The sequence below is a fragment of the Mytilus galloprovincialis genome, chromosome 8 (genome assembly GCF_965363235.1).
Source record: "Mytilus galloprovincialis chromosome 8, xbMytGall1.hap1.1, whole genome shotgun sequence".
Classification (NCBI taxonomy): Eukaryota; Metazoa; Mollusca; class Bivalvia; order Mytilida; family Mytilidae; genus Mytilus; species Mytilus galloprovincialis.
This window is the reverse complement of record NC_134845.1, coordinates 16348255-16374384: the sequence shown is the minus strand read 5'-3', so window position 1 is coordinate 16374384 and position 26130 is coordinate 16348255. Positions and strand designations below refer to the sequence as shown.

Genomic DNA, 26130 nt, shown 5'->3' with positions numbered 1-26130 from the left:
AAATAGGAAGGAACGCAATATCAATTTTCGTTTTTAAATCCCTAACAATAGAACCAAAATCGGAAACGTTACAGTATTTCCGTTTCTTTTTTTCAACAAATATTTAAGTTACAAGAAAATAATTCATGCAGACTTCGTCCCCATTTACAGGTTTTGCCTGCCTCATATTAACAGTGTTATTCGGTCATTCGAGGTACCGCCTGTACAGATCCATATCAGAAACTCGCTGTGGACGTATTTTTGGCTTGAAAATTATAATTCAATTAGCTTTTTTTTTATTGCGTCAGACTTTTTGTTACAAGAAAAATTTGTTCAGTGCTACATGAATTTAGCTCATTTGGAAATAACATTTTTACCTAAAATTTAGGATTTCATTTGTTTATCTTTTTTTGACCGGAAATGAATTCTAATTTCCCGCCTTACTCTCTATACAAAAAAATAAAATAAAAGGATCGAGTAATTAGATACTACAATCTAAATGATGATTAAATATAACTCAATAACAAATATTTTATGTCTCTAAAGTAATATACTATCATCAGCATTTATATCTTCAAAATAAAGATAATCTTTAAATCATTGACAACCGGAAATAAACATTATAAATTCAGACACCTGAATTTTGACGGTGAGTTGAATATCTTAATTTAAAATACCCCAAACAGAGGTATTTTGACCCTTTTCCAGTTATTTTATTTTATATTTATCGTTCATTAAGTTGTTCATGCCGTACACACTATTTTCTTCATACATTATGCATAAGCACATCATATGATTCACTCTCTGAATTTGCCTCAGAAATTTATGTTTCAGAGTCTGACCTAAAATAAAATTGAGAATGGAAATGGGGAATGTGTCAAAGAGACAACAACCCGACCAAATAAAAAGCAACAGCAGAGGGTCACCAACAGGTCTTCAATGTAGCGAGAAATTCCCGCACCCGGAGGCGTCCTTCAGCTGGCCCCTAAACAAATATATACTAGTCCAGTGATAATGAACGCCATACTAATTTCCAAACTGTACACAAGAAACTAAAATTAAATAATACAAGACTAACAAAGGCCAGAGGCTCCTGACTTGGGACAGGCGCAAATATGCGGCGGGGTTAAACATGTTTGTGAGATCTCAACCCTCCCCCTATACCTCTAACCAATGTAGTAAAGTAAACGCATAACAATACGCACATTAAAATTCAGTTCAAGAGAAATCCGAGTCTGATGTCAGAAGATGTAACCAAAGAAAATAAACAAAATGACAATAATACATAAATAACAACAGACTACTAGCAGTTAACTGACATGCCAGCTCCAGACTTCAATTAAACTGACTGAAAGATTATGATTTCATCATATGAACATCAGACACAATCCTTCCCGTTAGGGGTTTAGTATCATACCATCATAACATATATGAGAAGAACATAACCCGTGTCATGCCAACAACTGTTTTTAGAATAAATGTGTTTAGTTCCGATGCAAAGACCTTATCAGTGACTCAATATTAACGCCAAAATATGCGATCTTTAATGACTTGACAACAGTATCGTAATTATATCCCTTCTTAATAAGTCTATTCAAAGGTTTTGTAAGTTTCTGAGGTGAATACTGACACCTTTGTGCTTTATAAAGAATATTACCATAAAAAATTGGATGTGAAATACCTGAACGTATTAGAAGTCTGCATGTTGAGCTATATTTACGAATGATGTCTTTATACCGATGATAAAATTTAGTAAATGTTTTGACTAGTTTGTGATATCGAAAACCCTGGTGTAATAATTTTTCAGTAATACATAAATTTCGCTCGTTAAAATCTAAAACATTGTTACATACACGAGCGAATCGTACAAGTTGAGATATATAAACACCGTAAGATGGTGACAAGGGAACGTCACCATCTAAAAACGGATAATTAACGATAGGAAATGAAAAATCATCCCTTTTATCATAAATTTTAGTATTCAGCTTTCCATTAGTGATATAGATATCAAGATCGAGAAAAGGGCAGTGGTCATTGTTAGTATTAGCTTTATTTAAAGTAAGTTCAACAGGATAAATTTCATTAATATACACACTGAAGTCGTCATTATTGAGAGCCAAAATATCATCCAAATATCTGAAAGTATTATTAAATTTGTTTATCAGATGTTGTTTCGATGGGTCTTTGCTTATTTTTGTCATAAATTGTAACTCATAACAATACAAAAACAGGTCCGCAATAAGTGGTGCACAGTTAGTCCCCATTGGAATTCCGATAATCTGACGATATACGGAATCCCCAAAGCGAACAAAAATGTTATCTAGTAAAAATTCAAGGGCATATATAGTATCAAAGCATGTCCAATTAACATAGTTTTTTTGTTTATTGCTACTAAAAAATGACCTAAAAGAGTTTGAACATATATATTCACATTCTGATTTTTTGAATGCCCATTTAATTAGGTGTGTGAATTTTTTCTTAATGAGAATGTGAGGCAATGTGGTATACAGGGTAGAAAAATCAAAACTTTGAACAGATTCAAAATCACCAATATAAGCATGCAATTTATCAAGTACTTCCAACGAGTTCTTGACACTCCAAAAGTAATTTATTCCACTATTTTCGAAGGCCTTAGTAGAACAATTTATTATCAGGTTTTTGATTGTACCAAGTGTGCTGGTAAGAAGAATAGACAATTTAGTAGTTGAACAATGGCTTGAAGACGAAATAAATCTATATTTGTAAGGGGTTTTGTGTAGCTAACATATAGCCGGTTTACAAGTTTATTGTTAAGGTTCATCATAACAAACGGACAAATATGGCCGTATTTTCATGCCAAAAATTACTCTGAGTACAGACTTACCTGTGAAGTTGGACAAGTTTTAATGCCTGGCATCCACTAGATATAATAAAGTTAAATGCATTTAATGTTTCAGAAAGATAAAATCTCTTTTGGATATTGATGGGCATTTTTTTTCCTTCATGCAAAAGGTGTGAAAATTAACTAAGTTGTGGTACAACTATGAGATGCTCCCTCAGGTAAAAAACTGGTTTGTATTGTTTTGATTGTCCTTAATTGACATGGACAAGAGTTATCTTCACCACAACTACAGGTGAGTTAAAGAGTTTATCTGAGCCAGTGAGTGGACAGTATCAAAGTAATTCTGGTGTTTGTTTATTTTTACAGTTTCTGCAGAAAGGAAAAAAAATGCCCATCAAAAACCAAGAAAGATTTTATTTTTCTTAATCACAAAATGCATTTAACTTTTATATATCTAGTGGATGCTAGGCATTAAAACTTTCCAAACAGCACAGGTAAGTCTGTACACAGAGTAGTTTTTGAGGTGAAAATACGGCCATATTTGTCCATTTGTTATGATGAACCTTAACTACTATTTATAACAGAACACGAATTATCAGAAATGTTACAAAAAACAATCTGTGGGATCAATCGTAGATAGTTTTCATTTCCATAATCAGAGATGCGGTGTCTTGTAGGCCGAGTTCACTTGAAACTCTCAGTTAACTTTACTTACTCGGGTTTTAACAAAACGATTTTACTTGAACCACTCGAGTTAACCCCTCGTACCCTGGTTCCAACCCTCACCAGGCCAGGGTTAAACTCGAGAAACTCTTGAATGACGTCAAACCAATGAGAATATTTTATTTTTTATGCTTGGTCAGGGCCTTACCCTAGAGTTACTTAAAGTTGTTCCGAATATCAACTCGAGTGCGTTCACGTGATAATCTATTAACTCTGAAGTCGATTGAAGAGTTTTAAGTGAACTCAGCCGTAGATGTTGATGATTGTTGCTGAGGGGTCTCACTAATTAGCGACAAGAAGGATAATTTTAGCGACAAAAAGTGTCAAGAATAAAATTGAGAATGGAAATGGGGAATGTGCCAAAGAGACAACAACCCGACCATAGAAAAAAACAACAGCAGAAGGTCACCAACAGGTCTTCAATGTAGCGAGAAATTCCCACACCTGGAGGTGTCCTTCAACTGGCCCCTAAATAAATATATACTAGTTCAGTGATAATGAACGCCATACTAATTTCCAAATTGTACACAAGAAACTAAAATTAAAATAATACAAGACTAACAAAGGCCAGAGGCTCCTGACTTGGGACAGGCACAATAATGCGGCGGGGTTAAACATGTTTGTGAGATCTCAACCCTCCACCAATACCTCTGCCAATGTAGAAAAGTAAACGCATAACAATACGCACATTAAAATTCAGTTCAAGAGAAGTCCGAGCCTGATGTCAGAAGATGCAAGAAGACTATTTAGTGATAAGAAAACATTTTTTTTGTATAAAATATAAAAAAATATGCATTTTTTAAAAATATATAGTGGATGAAGTAAATTGATAACTTTTTTTTATTATATATGTATTGATAGATGAAGAAATTAAACATTTGTGAGGAAGAAAGGGATTGTGTAGTTTTTATTATACGACCGCAAAATTTGAAAAATTTTTCGTCGTATATTGCTATCACGTTGGCGTCTGCGTCGTCGTCGTCGTCCTGCGTCCGAATACTTTTAGTTTTCGCACTCTAACTTTAGTAAAAGTGAATGGAAATCTATGAAATTTTAACACAAGGTTTATGACCACAAAAGACAGGTTGGTATTGATTTTGGGAGTTTTGGTCCCAACATTTTAGGAATTAGGGGCCAAAAAGGGCCCAAATAAGCATTTTCTTGGTTTTCGCACTATAACTTTAGTTTAAGTTAATAGAAATCTATGAAATTTTGACACAAGGTTTATGACCACAAAAGAACGGTTGGGATTGATTTTGGGAGTTTTGGTTTCAACAGTTTAGGAATTAGGGGCCAAAAAAGGGCCCAAATAAGCATTATTCTTGGTTTTCGCACAATAACTTTAGTTTAAGTAAATAGAAATCAATGAAATTTAAATACAATGTTAATGACTACAAAAGGAAGGTTGGTATTGATTTTGGGAGTTTAGGTCCCAACAGTTTAGGAATTAGGGGCCAAAAAGGGACCCAAATAAGCATTTTTCTTGGTTTTCGCACCATAACGTTAGTATAAGTAAATAGAAATCTATGAAATTTAAACACAAGGTTTATGACCATAAAAGGAAGGTTGGTATTGATTTTAAGAGTTTTGGTCCCAACAGAATAAGGGGCCCAAAGGGTCCAAAATTAAACTTTGTTTGATTTCATCAAAATTGAATAATTGGGGTTCTTTGATATGCCGAATCTAACTGTCATGACTGTGTATGTAGATTCTTAACCTTTGGTCCGGTTTTCAAATTGGTCTACATTAAGGTCCAAAGGGTCCAAAATTAAACTTAGTTTGATTTTGACAAAAAATGAATCAGTTAGGTTCTTTGATATGCTGAATCTAAAAATGTACTTAGATTCTTGATTATTGGCCCAGTTTTCAAGTTGGTCCAAATCGGGGTCCAAAATTAAACTTTGTTTGATTTCATCAAAAATTGAATAAATGGGGTTCTTTGATATACCAAATCTAACTGTGTATGTAGATTCTTCATTTTTGGTCCTGTTTTCAAATTGGTCTACACTAAAGTCCAAAGGGTCCAAAATTAAACTTAGTCTGATTTTAACAAAAATTGAAATCTTGGGGTTCTTTGAAATGCTGAATCCAAAAATGTACTTAGATTTTTTATTATGGGCCCAGTTTTCAAGTTGGTCCAAATCAGGATCCAAAATTATTATATTAAGTATTGTGCAATAGCAAGTCTTTTCAATTGCACAGTATTGCGCAATGGCAAGAAATATCTAATTGCACAATATTGTGAAATAGCAAATTTTTTTTTAATTAGAGTTATCTTTCTTTGTCCAGAATAGTAAGCAAGAAATATCTAATTGCAAAATATTGTGCAATAGCAAGATTTTTTTTAATTGGAGTTATCTTTCTTTGTCCAGAATCAACTTAAATCTTTGTTATATACAATATACAATGTATATTCACTTTTTACTACCAACTGATAAATTAAAATAATCTTTACCATTCAGTGATAACAAGCAGTTTTTTTACATCTTAATATTTTATGATGTATTTAAATGAGTAGTTATTGTTGCAAACTCCATTAGAAATTTTAATTGAGATTAGTTTTGGAATTAGGGAAAGGGGAATGTGATTAAAAAAATTGGGCTCAATTTTTCTCATTTGAAATTTCATAAATAAAAAAGAAAATTTCTTCAAACATTTTTTTGAGAGGATTAATATTCAACAGCATAGTGAATTGCTCTAAGAGAAAACAAAAATTTTAAGTTCATTAGAACACATTCATTCTGTGTCAGAAACCTATGCTGTGTCAACTATTTAATCACAATCCAAATTTAGAGCTGAATCCAGCTTGAATGTTGTGTCCATACTTGCCCCAACTGTTCAGGGTTCAACCTCTGCGGTCGTATAAAGCTACGCCCTGCGGAGCATCTGGTTATTACATGTATATTGATAGATGAAGAAATTAAACTGTTGAAAGGTAGTTTTTATTAAATATTAAGAATATGTTTAATTAAGATAATGTAAATATCTTGTTTTTCAGAAAAGTGACATTTTGCAAGTTCATTATATATATTGAACAAAGCTCGGAGAGTTTTAAAAAAACAAATTATAAGATAATTATATTATTGTTCTAAAACATAAGTAAAATCAATATCATAATATGACAGGGTAAATTAATGTAGCAATTAGATCTATGTTTCAATTTTTTTTTCAGTCTAGTATCTATTCATTGATAAAAATTATTAACTTTCTTGTCGCTAAAATTGTTTTCTTTTGTTTGGAATAAGTAATTTTAATAAAAAAAATGTTTACTGTCGCTAAATAGTTTCTTGTCGCTAAAAATATTCTTCTTGTCGCTTCTTGACGCTTCTTGTCGCTAATTAGTGAGACCGTTGCTGAGTACTCATAGGCTGAGAGTTACACGGTTCTGTGTACAGCTCTGAATTCCAGGCTCCTACGATCAGGTGGGTTTCATTGGGGTCAAAGCGTGACGCATGATTGCAGATTTTTTGTAAGCGTGACTCGAGAAATTCAAATTATTGTGCGGTGAAAATGGGAAATGAAGTCTAGCGGGACATGGGAAATTCCAAAAAAATGAGAATTGCTTACATACATAGTGTAAGCAGGATACGGGAATCTGACAAAACAGTAATTGAGATCCAGAATCGGAAACCGCTAATGAGACCCCCAATCAGGGAACATGTCTGTCAGTTTGGCCATCTGTATTAACTTTAACAAAATGTCTTAGGGAAACCCAGATAATTTGGAACTCTCTTGATTAATTGTGTTTGATTGTAAGTAACAGAAATACTCCACAAAGATCATTAAGGACCGTATGTGTAAAGGTGTTGCATGGTAATCAAGTAACAATAATGTATATAAAATAACTCAGGCATGATTTTAGATTTTTATTTCAAATTACTTGTTCTGTTGAGTGCAAATTTCTGTCCCTGGAAAGTGTAATTTAAAAGAAACTTTCATCATGGGCAAACAAAAATTATGCCTGGTGGAAATTCACCAATATTTTGTTGTACATTTGCTATCAAATTACCTTGGCTTAATAGTTTAATCCATCCGAGGGCACGCATTACAATGAGAGAGTTACGACCCCTCCCTTTGATCTGCCACTGACGTTCTGACACTACTATTGTAACAAGTTCTTGATCAAAAGTCATCAATCCTCTGTGATAGAAAGTAAGGAATATTGTTTATGTTTTAATGCACTTTGTTTAACCAAACATAAAGTCTGTATGTGCTAAAAAGCTCCATCTTTTTGGAACACATATATGTCAGTATGTGTACATACATAATTGAGCACATGCAATTAAGTACGATGTACACTTCAACATTAGCCTATACTTTCTAAATTTATACAATAGAACAAACACAAGTTTGGATTATCCACAGATATTTCATTTAGCATCCTGGTAAACAGGGAAAATTAAAATACTATGTAGTTTCTAAAAGTTATAGCATCACATCCATAACCTGATAACATACATGTAATCTATAAGAAACCCACCTCAGATAGCATCACATTTAAGATTATAGCATCACATCATCATAATGCTTAAAGGCCCTGGGGAGAACATGCTGAATGGTGCAGTGACCACCTAAAAGTTATTTTCTTAATACATCTGATCTTGTTATAACTCTAAGTCCATCAAGCTACAAAAATAAAGTCCATTGAAACACACGATACTGCCTGGCAGAATCTTGAACATTATCATGTTCTGTAACAAAACAATCTTCAAAATAAATACAACACATTTAGATACTGTACAATATAAAAACTTGAATACAAGTATTTTTGTATGAAATAAGATAAATATTAACCATGTAAACTTCTACCTTATTTCTTCTTCTCATTCATGTCACTGGGGGACTTATCAGTCAGTTTTCAACAAACTTGTTTTCTGACATTATTGAGAAGCATCTTCTGGAGAAACAATTTTGCCTTTAACATGTTTACCTTTATTCTTTTTGAAATTGATGATATGTTACTGGATGTCTGCCCCCCCCCCTGAAATCTGATGTCTATTTCAGCTAAATTTATGAAAGAGGTTTCAAGTTTTGTGTAATCAACTTTTACAGTTTTTAACCCAGATCCCTGAAACTTCACAGGAAGATTGAACATATGTATGTAAAAGTTGTGCATCGCTATTATATCAAATTGTTTTATTTACAGAATTGAATTTATTTTTCATTTTCCCAGACTTGGGAAATTAGTCATTTTCAGCAAAATTTATGTTTTCAACTTTTAGAGTTTTCAACCAAGATCCCAAGAACTTCACAGAAAGATAGCACTCTTACAATGTCTTACTGAAATTGTGCATCTTCTGAAACATTATGAAATTGATTAAAGAATTTTGTCATATTTTTCTGGACTGTAGAACTTTGTGTAAAATCTGCAACATAAATGTGCAATATAATACATTTACATGTACAATTGTAAACATTTTAGCAGTTGGCGACCTTCTGCTGTTGTTTTTTCTATGGTTGGGTTGTTGTCTCTTTGACACATTCCCCATTTCCATTCTCAATTTTATACTTTGATTAGTCAGAAATGTTGCAACCCTACATTTTTAACCAGATTTCCAATGAAAAAAAATGTGTTATTGATTTTGTTATGTATGTCTGGACGGCATATGGGTGGTGACCCGGCATATGGGTGGTGACCCCTAGGGTAAAAGCTGTTAAAACACACCTGTAAAACAATGGAACTATAACCTTTTAACCTTGACTGATAATTGTATATGATAGTTTAGTGAATACACACAGATGATGAAACAGCTGTTGGAATTAATGTCCATCTGTGTTGACAAAGCATTAGATCAACTAAACACAGTTGATTTAACATTACAACAAGTGACGATATTTTAAATTTTTACCAGCAAGGTTAAGATATGAAACAATATGTACATTTATGTTTGTTTACGCGTTTCTTTATGATTCGTAATAAGTTATCACATAATGTCTGTAGTACAAAGAAAGTTCAGACAGCAATAGCTTGGGCTTAATGATGTTAAATAACTTTATTGAGACTAGTATTACTGTACTGCGCACAAAATTTTCATTGACTATTTTGATGGGATAAACTTCAATAACAAATGATACATTATCTTTGGTTATTGATCAGATTATTGATATTCCGGCAAAATGACATGGAAGAATTATCAAACAAATTCTATATAATGCATTTTGTGTTTTGTGATGAACACTATCACGGTTATGACTATGAGACATAGCATTTCTGAATTAAATCTTATTGTTACCCCTACTATGAAGGTTTTACAATTTCAATTTTCAATTTAAATCCACCCCCTTCTTAAAGAGAGGGTATAAGCTGTTTTACCTAAATGTCTTTCCGTAACGATTTTCAGATGAGTGAGACATCTACTTTTGAGTCTTCCTGTTTACCATACATTGACTTAAAAGTGGGTATCAACATGAACAATCTTGTTATTAGGGGATGTATTTATTTTTAATGACATATATGGTAGACATTGTCCCAAGTCAGGAGCCTCTGGCCTTTGTTAGGGTTGTATTATTTTAATTTTAGTTTCTTGTGTACAATTTGGAAATTAGTATGGCGTTCATTATCACTGAACAAGTATATATTTGTTTAGGGGCCAGCTGAAGGACGCCTCCGGGTGCGGGAATTTCTCGCTACATTGAAGACCTGTTGGTGACCTTCTGCTGTTGTTTTTTTCTATGGTCGGGTTGTTGTCTCTTTGGCACATTCCCAATTTCCATTTTCAATTTTAGATATATTTTAGTATGTTACTGGAATTTAGGATTTATATGTTGTTTTATTCAAATTTGTGTAAGAGTTTCTGTAGGAATAGTTTATTCCATTGAAACTCTTAATGCAAGATTTCAACCCCAATCCCTCTTTTTACAAGACATACATTGTCATAAATTAAGTGTTACCATAGTAATATGTATTCACTATTTCCCATCCCTTTTCAGAAAATTGTAGGTTTTGATGAAGTATCCTTCAAAGAATTTTCCATAATGGTTAACCAAATTAAAAATTAGTCTGAACAAACATAAATTTTGTACATTTTGACATTTTATATATAATAACCTTTTTCAAATGTTTTATTAAATTGCATCAGCTAGTCTTGGGGAAGCAAGATGATATAACTTATAAGGAGTGGTACTACTATACAGTAGAATGTCGTAACATAGCCACACACACAGAATATTAAATAACTTGTGATTTCTTAGAAATTTGGCTCATATTTTCGGAAGTAGTTCATTTAACCTGGATATTACTAATGTATTTCATTTTATAGTTGAACTGATCTAGGTTGGAAAATTCAATATTTTATATTACTGACATCATGTAAGAATTGCACAGGAATGTTAATACTGTATAACTAAGGACCTATTGTACTATTTGTGTAGTAAAGTATGACAAATGTATTGGAATTCAAAACAGTTAACTAGATCAGGTAAGTTTGAAATGAAATAGCTTTGAACACTCTTTGATGATTTCTTTAGTTTTTGTATTAATATCGATAATGAGAGACGTTACATTGTTACTGTCTAATTGGCACTAAGTTGAGATTTTTTATCTTTCAGGATCAGAAAGTCGGACACGTTATTGATCTGCAGTAACAAGTTATCCACCAGCGTTACGACTCTTTGCGGTAGGAGGTAATACTATTACATATATATTGTATATTGATTTCTAAACTAATCAGATCAATTCATTGGCTTTTGTGTTTTCACTATTTTCATTTACTAAAAAATTTATCAATGACGTCATTTTAAGGGATTGAAAAGGACAAAATCGTGCATGATGTAGGAATGAGAATTGAATTTATTTCTTCTAATGGATATTGAATAATTGTGACGAAATCAGACATTTAGTTCATTGGCATTGCAATTTGTTCATGTTGTTGATTTATGTAGTAGAGTTTTCAAGTACAATTGATTATTTGGAAGGTCCCATGATAATTTTAATTCTGCTGCAGGCTTTTAACATATTATGTAAAATGTATAAAACAAGTCTTTGTTTTCAATAATGTGTTATATAAGCATAAACTTGCATTTGTTTTAGTAAATTTGAGTAAATTGTTATATTTATTAATTTTAAAATTATAGATTAAACATTGGTGAAACTTCAAATACTAGGAATGGCAAGACATCTTGGAGGAATGTTCTTTAAGGTTACATGGCCCCTGAGAACCAGAGTCTAACCATCCATTTTTGTGTGTGTCTTATGATAGCTACATTTTTTGTATATTGCTATATGTTAGTATCTGACATCAGTTGTAATGTTTTAAAAAAATATCTTTTACCCTGGAAGCACTGGGCCCCTTTGAACAAAACTTTTGTTTAATTTACCTTTGGCTTGAGGTACAGATGAAGGGTTGTTATCTCACATTTCGACCCATTTTTGTACCTGTCCAAAGCCAGGAGCCTCTGCACAAAAACATGGCTGTCCAAAGCATTCTTTGCATGTTATTGGTCAAATTTATAAAACATCATCTCATCTAAAACTCTATCTTTATAACTTAGGAGATTGATCATCCAAAGAGCATCCACAAACAAAATCATCTATTATTGATCAGGTGGAAAATATGACAGCATTAATAACATTGATTGGCCAAGCAAAGCAGTCATTGGAATTCACAGGAAATATTGTTTTATCATCTTTTGTCAATCTAATACATGCAATAGGTCATTTAAAAAGAGTTCTGCATAAAATTATAGATAACTTAAGAATGTGTTCATAGTACATGGATGCCCCACTCACACCATTATTTTCCAAGTTCATGATCAGTTGATTGTGAAATTGGGGTAAAAAACTTTAATTTGGCATTACATTTAGAAAGATCATATCATAGAAAACATGTGTACTGAGTTTCAAGTTGATTGGACTTCAATTTCATCAAAAACTACCTTGACCAAAAACTTTAGCCAAAAACTTTTACCAAAAACTTTTACCTGAAGCGGAACAGATAGGCAAATGGATGAATGAACGAATGCATAGACTAAAAAATGCCATAACTCTCCTAAGTGGGGCATAATAAGTGGAGCATAAAAAAGAAAACTCTTTTGAAGCTTTTAGGGATTGCTGAAAACAAATCCATCTGTTTAAACAATGTAACAATTTGTAACTGGGAATGCAGAAAAACAAAATGAAAATGTTACATTTATTCAGGTATTCTTATCCATCTGGTTGAATATTATTAGTTACATGCATGTTAGTGACCTAAAATGATATATATGGGGTCAGTAAATTCCATATTGTGAGAGCTAAGCATTCATTTGTCTCAAGTAGATGTTGTAAAACAAAGTCTGATCATAATGAGGACTTCAGCACCACCTGTTGAGCTAGGAGAGTAAATGCTCTCAGCACCTTAAATAAACTCTTGCTACAATCCTGTAGGAGCCAATATTTGCCAATTTCAAAGTTACATTTATTTCCTTATACAACACTAACCCTTTGTCTATTGACAGTCCCTTAACTGTTCATTCTATAGTCAACCTGCTTGGTAACACATATTTATAGGATTCATGTTGGTTTGTTCTTGTCCTAAGTTTGCTTGGTAAAACCTATTTATAGGATTCATGTTGGTTTGTTCTTGTCCTAAGTTTGCTTGGTAAAACATATTTATAGGATTAATGGATGTTTGTTCTTGTCCTAAGTTTGCTTGGTAAAACCTATTTATAGGATTCATGAATGTTTGTTCTTGTCCTATGTTTGCTGGGTAAAACCTATTTATAGGATTCATGAATGTTTGTTCTTGTCCTATGTTTGCTTGGTAAAACCTATTTATAGGATTCATGAATGTTTGTTCTTGTCCTAAGTTTTCTGGGTAAAACCTATATAAAGGATTCATGGATATTTGTTCTTGTCCTATGTTTGCTTGGTAAAACCTATTTATAGGATTCATGAATGTTTGTTCTTGTCCTAAGTTTTCTGGGTAAAACCTATTTATAGGATTATTGGATGTTTGTTCTTGTCCTTAGTGTGCTGGGTAAAACCTATTTATAGGATTCATGAATGTTTGTTCTTGTCCTAAGTGTGTTTGGTAAAACCTATTTATAGGATTAATGGATGTTTGTTCTCGTCATAAGTTTGCTGGGTAAAACCTATTTATAGGATTATTGGATGTTTGTTCTTGTCCTAAGTGTGCTTGGTAAAACATATTTATAGGATTCTTGAATGTTTGTTCTTGTCCTTAGGGTTCTGGGTAAAACCTATATATAGGATTCATGAATGTTTGTTCTTGTCATAAGTGTGCTGGGTAAAACCTATTTATAGGACTCATGAATGTTTGTTCTTGTCCTTAGGGTTCTGGGTAAAACCTATATATAGGATTCATGAATGTTTGTTCTTGTCCTAAGTGTGCTGGGTAAAACCTATTTATAGGATTCATGAATGTTTGTTCTTGTCCTAAGTGTGCTGGGTAAAACCTATTTATAGGACTCATGAATGTTTGTTCTTGTCCTTAGGGTTCTGGGTAAAACCTATTTATAGGATTCATGAATGTTTGTTCTTGTCATAAGTGTGTTTGGTAAAACCTATTTATAGGATTAATGGATGTTTGTTCTTGTCATAAGTTTGCTGGGTAAAACCTATTTATAGGATTATTGGATGTTTGTTCTTGTCCTAAGTGTGCTTGGTAAAACATATTTATAGGATTCTTGAATGTTTGTTCTTGTCCTTAGGGTTCTGGGTAAAACCTATATATAGGATTCATGAATGTTTGTTCTTGTCATAAGTGTGCTGGGTAAAACCTATTTATAGGACTCATGAATGTTTGTTCTTGTCCTTAGGGTTCTGGGTAAAACCTATATATAGGATTCATGAATGTTTGTTCTTGTCCTAAGTGTGCTGGGTAAAACCTATTTATAGGACTCATGAATGTTTGTTCTTGTCCTTAGGGTTCTGGGTAAAACCTTTATATAGGATTCATGAATGTTTGTTCTTGTCCTTAGGGCTCTGGGTAAAACCTATATATATATATAGGATTCATGAATGTTTGTTCTTGTCCTTAGGGCACTGGGTAAAACCTATATATATATAGGATTCATGAATGTTTGTTCTTGTCCTAAGTTTGCATCAAATATTTGCAACTGGACATTTAGTAAAGAGCAATCAATCAATTATTCATATATTTCACAGCCATTAGAATTAAAATAGCATGTAATAGTTTGTGATAAATGCTTCAAATAACAATGTGTGCCTACATAATAACACAATGTAAACAAGCATTTCATTGACTTTTTACAATATCAAATGATATTTTATGTCTTTTCACAACACATATTTTCTAGACATTATTAAAATGTCCCAAAACAGCTTTGAGTCATTATTTGTGTTGATTTTCTGTCATAGTTTGTCTGATGTTAAACAAATCGTGGTCATTCTAGTAGACATTATTGATCCCTTTATGGCAGAGTCCGTATGTATTCTGATTGATCACATGATATTCTCATTCCTATTCTGCGTCATGTTAACAAAAATTGTATTTTGAATAGTTACAAAGCATTGATTTATAGGACAAGAGAGCCTCACCTGGTCAGTTCATTCTTAATACTTTCTATGCAAATCTTTTATCTATAGTCATTATGGTAATTGATTTATCTTTTACTTTTATTAAAAACAATTTGAATATATGGATGATTGTTGGTTGCTTAATGTCCAGTGGCAAATAGTTCTTGCATGTCCAGAATTTTATATTAAAGGAGATATGGGATATTAAATCTATGGGACAACAAACAAACACAAATTACCTTTTGGCAGCAGTTTTAACCAAAAAAGACATATGTCTATAAAGTGTGATCACATTCTCTTCTCCCTCAGTCTTAAGTTTCTGAAAATAAAGTAAGTCTGCTTGACACATTCCCTGTTTCTATTCTCGATTCTGTTTTTAGGACTCAGTTATTTTTAAATTCCTGATATTATTTTCTAACATCTCGTATAATATCTTTCTGTTAAAGCAAATAAATCATTTTACCTTTTCCAGATGATTTCATACAACTGGCTTACATGTATAATTTCACAGTTCACATGCTGAATCTTTTGTCAAGCAAAAAAAGTCAGCTATAAAATAAAAAAAAAATCATGTACATACATTTGTAGTTTCTCATATAGAAAATCCTGAGTTATGCATAAGAAATTACTAAAACCTTCAAAAAAAATCCAGAGTCATAAGTATAAGAAATACTAGAAATTCTAAAAATTTGTTTATTGTTTATAGTTTAGAGGTGAAAAATACAAGAAGGTGTTTTTTGTTGGTAGTTGTCACATTGGCATCATACCACATCTCTTCCTTTGGTCTCAGATGGGTAAATGTCACATTGGCATCATACCACATCTCTTCCTTTGGTCTCAGATAGGTAGTTGTCACATTGGCATCATACCACATTTCTTCCTTTGGTCTCAGATGGGTATTTGTCACATTGGCATCATACCACATCTCTTCCTTTGGTTCAGATAGGTAGTTGTCACATTGGCATCATACCACATTTCTTCCTTTGGTCTCAGATAGGTAGTTGTCACATTGGCATCATACCACATCTCTTCCTTTGGTCTCAGATGGGTAGTTGTCACATTGGCATCATACCACATCTCTTCCTTTGGTCTCAGATGGGTAGTTGTCACATTGGCATCATACCACATCTCTTCCTTTGGTTCAGATAGGTAGTTGTCACATTGGCATCATACCACATCTCTTCCTTTGGTCTCAGATGGGTAGTTGTCACATTGGCATCATACCACATCTCTTCCTTTGGTCTCAGATGGGTAGTTGTCACATTGGCATCATACCACATCTCTTCCTTTAGTCTCAGATGGGTAGTTGTCACATTGTCATCATACCACATCTCTTCCTTTGGTCTCAGATAGGTAGTTGTCACATTGGCATCATACCACATCTCTTCCTTTGGTCTCAGATGGGTAGTTGTCACATTGGCATCATACCACATCTCTTCCTTTGGTCTCAGATGGGTAGTTGTCACATTGGCATCATACCACATCTCTTCCTTTGGTCTCAGATGGGTAGTTGTCACATTGGCATCATACCACATCTCTGGTCTCAGATAGGTAGTTGTCACATTGACACCATACCACATCTCTTCCTTTGGTCTCAGATGGGTATTTGTCACATTGGCATCATACCACATCTCTGGTCTCAGATAGGTAGTTGTCACATTGACACCATACCACATCTCTTCCTTTGGTCTCAGATGGGTAGTTGTCACATTGGCATCATACCACATCTCTTCCTTTGGTATCAGATGGGTAGTTGTCACATTGACACCATACCACATCTCTTCTTTTGGTCTCAGATGGGTAGTTTTCACATTGACATCATACCACATCTCTTTCTTTGGTCTCAGATGGGTAGTTGTCACATTGGCATCATACCACATTTCTTCCTTTGGTCTCAGATGGGTATTTGTCACATTGGCATCATACCACATTTCTTCCTTTGGTCTCAGATGGGTATTTGTCACATTGGCATCATACCACATCTCTTCCTTTGGTCTCAGATGGGTAGTTGTCACATTGGCATCATACCACATTTCTTCCTTTGGTCTCAGATGGGTAGTTGTCACATTGGCATCATACCACATTTCTTCCTTTGGTCTCAGATGGGTATTTGTCACATTGGCATCATACCACATCTCTTCCTTTGGTTCAGATAAGTAGTTGTCACATTGGCATCATACCACATTTCTTCCTTTGGTCTCAGATAGGTAGTTGTCACATTGGCATCATACCTCATCTCTTCCTTTGGTCTCAGATGGGTAGTTGTCACATTGGCATCATACCACATCTCTTCCTTTGGTCTCAGATGGGTAGTTGTCACATTGGCATCATACCACATCTCTTCCTTTGGTCTCAGATGGGTAGTTGTCACATTGGCATCATACCACATCTCTTCCTTTGGTCTCAGATGGGTAGTTGTCACATTGGCATCATACCACATCTCTTCCTTTGGTCTCAGATAGGTAGTTGTCACATTGGCATCATACCACATCTCTTCCTTTGGTCTCAGATGGGTAGTTGTCACATTGGCATCATACCACATCTCTTCCTTTGGTCTCAGATGTGTAGTTGTCACATTGGCATCATACCACATCTCTGGTCTCAGATAGGTAGTTGTCACATTGACACCATACCACATCTCTTCCTTTGGTCTCAGATGGGTAGTTGTCACATTGGCATCATACCACATTTCTTCCTTTGGTCTCAGATGGGTAGTTGTCACATTGGCATCATACCACATTTCTTCCTTTGGTCTCAGATGGGTAGTTTTCACATTGACACCATACCACATCTCTTCCTTTGGTCTCAGATGGGTAGTTGTCACATTGGCATCATACCACATCTCTTCCTTTGGTCTCAGATAGGTAGTTGTCACATTGGCATCATACCACATCTCTGGTCTCAGATAGGTAGTTGTCACATTGGCATCATACCACATCTCTTCCTTTGGTCTCAGATGGGTAGTTGTCACATTGGCATTATACCACATCTCTTCCTTTGGTCTCAGATAGGTAGTTGTCACATTGGCATCATACCACATCTCTTCCTTTGGTCTCAGATAGGTAGTTGTCACATTGGCATCATACCACATCTCTTCCTTTGGTCTCAGATGGGTAGTTGTCACATTGGCATCATACCACATCTCTTCCTTTGGTCTCAGATAGGTAGTTGTCACATTGGCATCATACCACATCTCTTTCTTTGGTCTCAGATGGGTAGTTGTCATACCACATTTCTTCATATTTATAATTATGAAAGGAAGATTAAACGGATGCTAGTAAATTTTTACCTATAATGGACTACATGGAGCTCTTCTGAAATATGTATGTTACCGATTCTTGTTGTAGCTATTAAGAGTGAGAAATTCCACTTTTTAGCTCACCTGGCCTAAAAGGCCATGTGAGCTTTTCTCATCACTTTCCGTCGTCGTCGACGTCGTCGTCGTCGACGTCGTCGTCGTCGTTAACAATTTTTCAAACATCTTCTCCTCTGAAACTACTGAATGGATTTGAATGAAACTTAGCATGATTGTTCCTTAGAGTATCCTGGACAAAGTGTGTGCTTCGATTTTTGATCCGTCAAAAAACATGGCCGCCGTTACTTAAAATAGAACATAGGGGTCAAATGCAGTTTTTGGCTTATATCTCAAAAATGAAAGCATTTAGAGCAAATCTGACATGGGGTAAAAATGTTCATTAGGTCAAGATCTATCAGCCCTGAAATTTTCAGATGAATCAAACAAACCATTGTTGGGTTGCTGCCACTTAATTGGTAATTTTAAGGAAATTTTGCAGTTTTTGGTCATTATCTTGAATATTATTATAGATAAAGATAAACTGTAAACAGCAAAAATGATCAGCAAAGTAAGATCTACAAATAAGTTAATATGACCAAAATTGTCAATTGACCCCGTAAGGGGTTATTGTCCTTTAATGACAATTTTTCACAATTTGTTCATCATATTTGCTAACTTTAAAAAATCTTCTCCTCTGAAACTGCTGAATGGATTTAGATGAAACTTAGCATGATTGTTCCTTAGATTATCCTGCACAAAGTGTGTGCTTCGATTTTTGATCTGTCAAAAAACATGGCCGCCGTTACTTAAAATAGAACATAGGGGTCAAATGCAGTTTTTGGCTTATATCTCAAAAACGAAAGCATTTAGAGCAAATCTGACATGGGGTAAAAATGTTCATTAGGTCAAGATCTATCAGCCCTGAAATTTTCAGATGAATCAAACAAACCATTGTTGGGTTGCTGCCACTTAATTGGTAATTTTAAGGAAATTTTGCAGTTTTTGGTCATTATCTTGAATATTATTATAGATACAGATAAACTGTTAATAGCAAAAATGTTGAGCAAAGTAAGATCTACAAATAAGTCAATTTGACCAAAATTGTCAATTGACCTCTTAAGGAGTTATTGCCCTTTAAAGACTTTTTTTCACAATTTGTTCATCATGTTGACTTACTTTAAAAAATCTTCTCCTTTGAAACTGCTGTATCAATTTCAGCCAAACTTAGGCTAAATGAGTTTTAGAGTTTCAGAGTATCTAGTATAAATTTTATATTTCATTTCCTTGTATTTCAAGAAACATAGCTCCTATGGCTAAAATAGAACATAGGAGAAAATGATTTTTTTTTGCTTTTGAAGAAAATAGGACGATTCAAAGAACATTTAAATAAATTGAAAATCCAAAATAATCATTGATATGAGATTAAACCAAAAAAATTCAGGTGAGCGATTCAGGCTCTTGAGAGCCTCTTGTTATTAATCATTCTCTTACAAACTTAGAAGATAGTTATCAAATGAAGGCTCAAATGACCTCCTGGTTTGTTTTAATTAAGAATTGATTTCATGGTCAATGGGAACATAAAATTTATGCATGGTTTCATTTTAAGGCATTTTAGCAATGGACTATAGTCAAAATGATGCTAAGAATTTCTTATATTTTTAGAAATTTTTCATGAATTAAATTTTTGAAAAATAACATGTTTAACATGTTTAATGAATTATCAATATAATGAAATGATAGGAATTGACATATATTATTTGTCCACAATTAAGTAACATAAAATCCTACAATGTCATTGGTTTTAAGCACTTTATTATTTAAGGAATAACTGTAATATTTTTTCTGTCTATGAAGAAATAACATAAAAAATGTGGTGCATACTGAATAACACGCGTTACATCCAAAACTAAATTATATATTGATATTCATAAGGAATCTATACAAGTTTACATTTTGATGTTCAAAGCATGTTTGTGATTGGACAAAACACATGTATCATAATCTGACTGTGTTATGTATATTCATACTTAAAAATGGGAACATGTTTACAAGGGAAAAATAATAATCAAATATAATGTTGATGATATAAATTGATTATAATGAATGAACAAAAAGTCAGATATAAGACAACAAAACATATGTCTTGCCATAGGGTAGAAAATAATCCATCTGTATCATCATTTGATACAGCATATAATATCATGTCGAAACCTCCTGTAGGAAACAATATTATTGTTATATAAGTGTACATATTATAATTACATGTAATATATTTTATAGATGTTTGACAAAGGTCAAGTGCACCTCTGTATACACATAAAAAGGGGAGAATAGCAACAGTGAAAAGTATGCCTCTTTTCACAAGCAATATTTCTATGATAATTATCTCCCTTAGATAGATTTATAATATTTATTTTTATGTCTAAAGTTCAAGATATTTAAAAAAAATTCATTTTGTAGATTTCTGTGTATTTTTTAGGAATTCTGTGTGACAGGTTTTACTATTTTTGTCAAGATAAGATTATGAGATTAAGGATTTAGATATTTTTCAGTAATATTTGGTCTTAAACAATAAGTCTGAAATGAATTGATTATATAAGGTGAATTAGCACCTCTTAGTTAAAGCTGTCATGTCCTTTGTGGTTAGGTAAAAAAAGTATTCATTATGTAATGTTATGCTAGGAAATAATGTTTGGTGACCTTTCTAGAATTTATGTTGTCAATATACTAGTAAAGTGGGATAAAAAGAAATAGTCCAGCCATTTCTCATGAAGGACTACATCTGAACAATCAGTCATTTATTTTGTGATTGTCAAGTAAAAAAATATGAAATAAGGGAGTTAGTTTTTGTAAAAGAGAAGGACAATTTAAGCTAAGGAATATTAAAATGATGAACTTTATGGTTATGTAGGCAAGAACTGTAATTGGATTCTACCTATGTATGAATATATATTATAGAGTTGAAAATTTATTGTCATAACATCGGTTATAAACAAAATTAGGGTGCACATATTTCAAAAAGCACTACAAATAGGTCCTGCTGATTTTGGGGTTCACTTTTTGTTGGGGAAAAAAAGGAACTAAGAATGATTTATTATGTATAGAAGTTAGGTTCTATTCTCACCTCACTTTTTTTTTATCTAATACAATTATAATAAGAAAAGTATAAATCATCAGGTGATTATTTTTTCTTACTTCTGGTAAAACGCTTCAAACATTTTATTAATACTCATTAAATACATGGAAGCTTTTGTTCTCAGCAACACAGATTATATTGTTAAGGAGAGAAGGGAGATATGCCCATAATTGAATTGAAAACAAAATAGATTTTTTGAAGGGGATTACTTTACAAATATTGAAAAGATTCCAGTTGATATGTAAGACAAACGCACACAGTCAAAACAGAGAAACAATCATTATATTTATATAATTCTCTGAGAAGAAATTTTCACCAAATCACAAACTCTATTGAAAAAGACTGCTTCAAGTAAAGATTAGAATCTTTTCAATACTGATCTTCATAGGAAAGTCTGTTATTTGCCATAGGATATGCACATGCAGTTTTGATATTTATTAGATACATTTACAGTCTTCACAATGAACTGTTAAATCTACAGGCCCGGAACTCAATTTTTGAAATTTTTCTAGTTAGATTCTGTTGGCCTGTAGATATGATTTTTACAGGCCTGAGAGCAATTTTACAAGCCTGGGCTGCCAGGGCTGCCATTCAGCGTGAAGACTGTCATTTAAATGAATTTAGATTTATGATTATACAATAGGTTATTTTTACAAAAAATAAGTTTTCAATTACTTTGGACAAAGTAGACAATTGTAATCATGGTTTAGTACTATATTAGGGTCCGTAATTTGATTAAAATCTTCAACTTAGAAAGAAGTGCTGTAACTGTATAGGGTGTAAACAAGAGTAAGGCCCATAAACCTTATTACTATTTTGAAATCAGGGCCACTTGACACAAGAATCTGCGGGTCTTGAACTATTGTCATCATACAACAATCACTTTTCCATTGTGGTGTCAGATATTTTATATTATGATGTAAAACATTTTCAGGAACGATTGTGATGTCCAGTAATGGCAGACATTACAGTGGTAAGGTGTATTATGAAGATACAGTAATTCAGCGAATTTGGCCAATAAAAAATACATTCTCACTTTGGAGTCTTTCACCACTGTCAGCAGAAATAATGCTTTTATTGATTGAACTTGGCATATATAGGTCTTTTGAATATAAATTTCTATAGTGATATACTATTACAAACTTGTTTTCCAATCCATGTATTGTATTTATGTACCTATTTATTTATCTGTTTACACCATGACAAACTTTGATATATAAGGTCAAGTTTAGTCCCTCCTAGTCTCACTCCTAGATATTTTGTACTAAAATATTGGATTATTAAATGAAAAACAGATATTCCTTCCCTTACACCAGAGATAATGTTATGTCAAGGCAAATTTTCAGACAATTTTTAAAGATCAAATGTTTTAGATGAACAGAGGAGATTTGTGTCTGCAAAATTCACATTCAATGTTTACTTTGATCTTCAATAACATGCACAAATTAAATAGATTATTCCATGTTTTATTACCATTCTAAAAGCTTAGGCAAAGAAATCCCAGAGGAACTATTGACGTATATGAATATTTTGTTTTGTAATAGATCTATAAACCATGTTTAGCTTAATTAGAAAAAGTGTGGGATGTTCTTGTTTATATATTCCCTGATGTCTTAACCATATTTTAGAACAAGTGATTTATTTCTATAATTGTTAATCCATAAAGGGACACTACAGTAAGATGTTTGTCTGTTAATTCATCCATGTGTTTATCAAGTGTGACAATATCAGTAAACAGACTTCTGATTTTGAATAAATTGTGAAGAAGTTTATTATATATGAATAAAAATTATTTGGTTTATACAAATGAGACAACAATCCAAAGAGACAAATAACCAAAATACATCCAGAGGGAATGTAGTCTGAAGCAACATAATCAGGTGTCGGTAAAATATGTCTTGTGCAAATTACTCTGATATACTTTAGATTGAATAGAGACTATCAAAGATCTGCCATCAACAACTGATAACCTGATAGCATTAAAATATGACAAAGGGCAAACACTGGCGAAGTTCCAGACTTTTCGGAAGGGCACATGAATATTTGGCAGAGTTGAACCAGTATAATTTTTTTTTATATTATATTATATTCTCCCCCATTTAATTAGAACATTATAATATAAGTCTAATCAAAGATTTTAAAAAGTTTCACTATCAGACAAATAAACTGTTTTAGTATAAATTTGGTATATATATTTCATGCATATTATGATCATAATTGAGTTCAACATTGTATTACACTTTTCCAGCAGTAATGGTCTTTTTGAAGATGTTGCATATGATCGTCACTTACTCTTGAATACAATTGGAGTGGCAGGGCAATTAGAGTTGAATTTGTTCTTGAAGTGTAATGAAGGACAATGAAGAAGTATTAAACATAATGATAGTATGATATGCTAACTACTCATAAAGGTCCCCTTTCTATTTCAGCTTCACATCAATCACAACTATCAAAGACAGATATTCCTATCCTTAGGTTTGGGATTGTCTTGGCCAATTTGAGACTTTCCAATACCTTTGTAGACTAAACACTTGCTAGATGTTACCAATTTAATAGGATACTTACAGAAACTTTTTCCTTCCTACATGAATGGAACCTTATTGATTTCCAAAGTAATTAGCAGGTTTATTACATATTATGATTCACATAACAATAACTAATCGTTATACAGGAACAGAGATCAAACAATTTGAATAAAACTATTTTGACGGGACAATTCTTCAAACTTTATGACTTCTTATGTAAATTTTATCATTTAATGTTTCAGATGATGTCTTAATAGATTCACAATTTGAGAAGATTAACAGACCACCTATTACAAAGTACCATGGCACAGTCACCCATTGATAGTAAGTCTCTGTGTTGTATATCATTTTTTGACAGGTGAAAATTAGTACCTGCACACCAACAGCTATATGAAAATAATTGCCAATGAGACAACATACATTCAGAGTCCAAAAAACGCTGATGTAGGATAGCCTGTATCAAGGTTTTCTTAGTAGGGCTTAATTTCATAGGGGTACCATGTGCCCCTGTCTGATTAAAATCCCTTTGTTACAGAAGATTTTGTTCTGATACATTGTAAGACATGTAATTGCTTTACACAGGTCATCTTACAAAAATCTATGCATTTAGATATCCTTATATACGATTTTAGTTTAGACAGCCCTCTGGCTTACCAAGGTTTGTTCTAGAATTTCTCAATGCTTTGAACAGATTAATTTTCAGTTTGCTGGAGGCTTCTGAGATTTATTGGCCCTATATCACAGTAAGACCGATTTAATTAAAGGCTGACACTAGAAATCTGCCTTCTTTGTATCCTTCAATATATAAATTAGTTTAGGAAACCAGTTGGCGAATAACAGAAAAAAGGTAAGTCATCATATAGCATCATCACAAAGTTGTCATGGTGACATCGTGTAAACACAAATATATATATATACAAACATGTGCCATGTTTGGAACCTAAACCATGAATCTTGAACTCTTGTTATCGTTTATTTTCACCATGTAAATATGTATAGTTTGTTAACTAGAAATCGTTAAAGAGATTATTTATTACTTTTACAAGTAATATATATGTTTTTTTTTATAGTAAATGCTTGTTGATTTAGTGAACTTGTATGAGTTTTAAGGCTAATTTGCCAATTTGGCAACACGCTTTTAAATAGATAAGCTTAAATTAAAGCTCATAGAGTAGTCGTATCAAATTGTTATGACAGAAACATTTTAAATGCTACACCAATACTTATATTTTCTTACAAATCAAAAAGCTGAAAAGGATTTAAAATTATTTAAATCAATTAGAATGTATCCTCACGTATGATAAAATATACAATTTTAATAATTAATTTCATTTATTTGATAAATATTTAATATAAAATTCACTGTTATTATAATGATGTGTATACATTATCATATAGGTATAAACAATACATGAATGTCATAATTAGTCCAAAACATTGATGTACATCAATACTGTTGTGGGAGTTGCAAATTACGTAATGTGATGAAATAACGATTAAAAATGTTTTGATGGAAATTGTTCAACAACTCTGTCTGCTGAGAGTACCTGTGAAATATTCTCCACCTTTATCTTGTTTCACTTTCATTATACATCCCTATATTATTGAACTGATGCATTGATTTTCTGTATTCATGTTCAAAGGGAGGTAATTCACCCTGAGTCTCAAACAAGGAAACAACATTGCTAGATTGGTAAGTTGCTATTTTGGGGAGTTAGTAATAGAGTAGTGGAATATTTCAGAGACTATCAAAATCTATTCTGTGTACTAGTGATTAACATTTCTAACACTAGCATTTACATTCCAGTAACATTTATTTAGGGAATTATAGGGTTTTAATTTCTAGGTGTCTGTCCACTGCTTACTTGCTCTGATTCTTCATTTAGGTTTCAAATTTAAGATTGAAGTGTTTTATGTGACACAGAGTTGCAATACAATTTAAATTAACCCCAGATGAACTTTTTAAATTATAGACTTAATTAAAGGATGGTTTGATTCATTTCATGGGTGAGCGATCATTGCTAGATAAGTGTTATAGTGTTAATTCAGTGAATACATATGTTTAATTAAGGACTGCCCATTTGGGGAGAGCTTTCTGGATAACACTGAAGTTTCTGTTTTTCTTAGATTGATGGAAAATGTTTGTTATAAATATTTTTGTAGATGGATCAA

At 32.8% G+C, this 26130-nt stretch overlaps 1 protein-coding gene across 3 annotated transcripts in view; it reads left to right on the top strand.

Moving 5' to 3' along the window:
* Nucleotides 1-569: 569 nt before the first annotated feature.
* LOC143085180 (protein Fe65 homolog) overlaps nt 570-26130 on the top strand; it is a 111851-nt gene continuing 86290 nt past the window's right edge. The window contains exons 1-3 of one of the 3 annotated variants that reach the window (XM_076261403.1): nt 570-628; nt 11072-11146; nt 24201-24282. In XM_076261403.1, the coding sequence (XP_076117518.1) occupies nt 24261-24282 (22 nt within the window). In that variant the 5' untranslated portion in view covers nt 570-628; nt 11072-11146; nt 24201-24260. Of the gene's footprint in view, nt 629-11071; nt 11147-23884; nt 24046-24200; nt 24283-26130 lie in introns of those variants that run through there. The other 2 variants (XM_076261404.1, XM_076261405.1) reach the window with 2 other exon arrangements.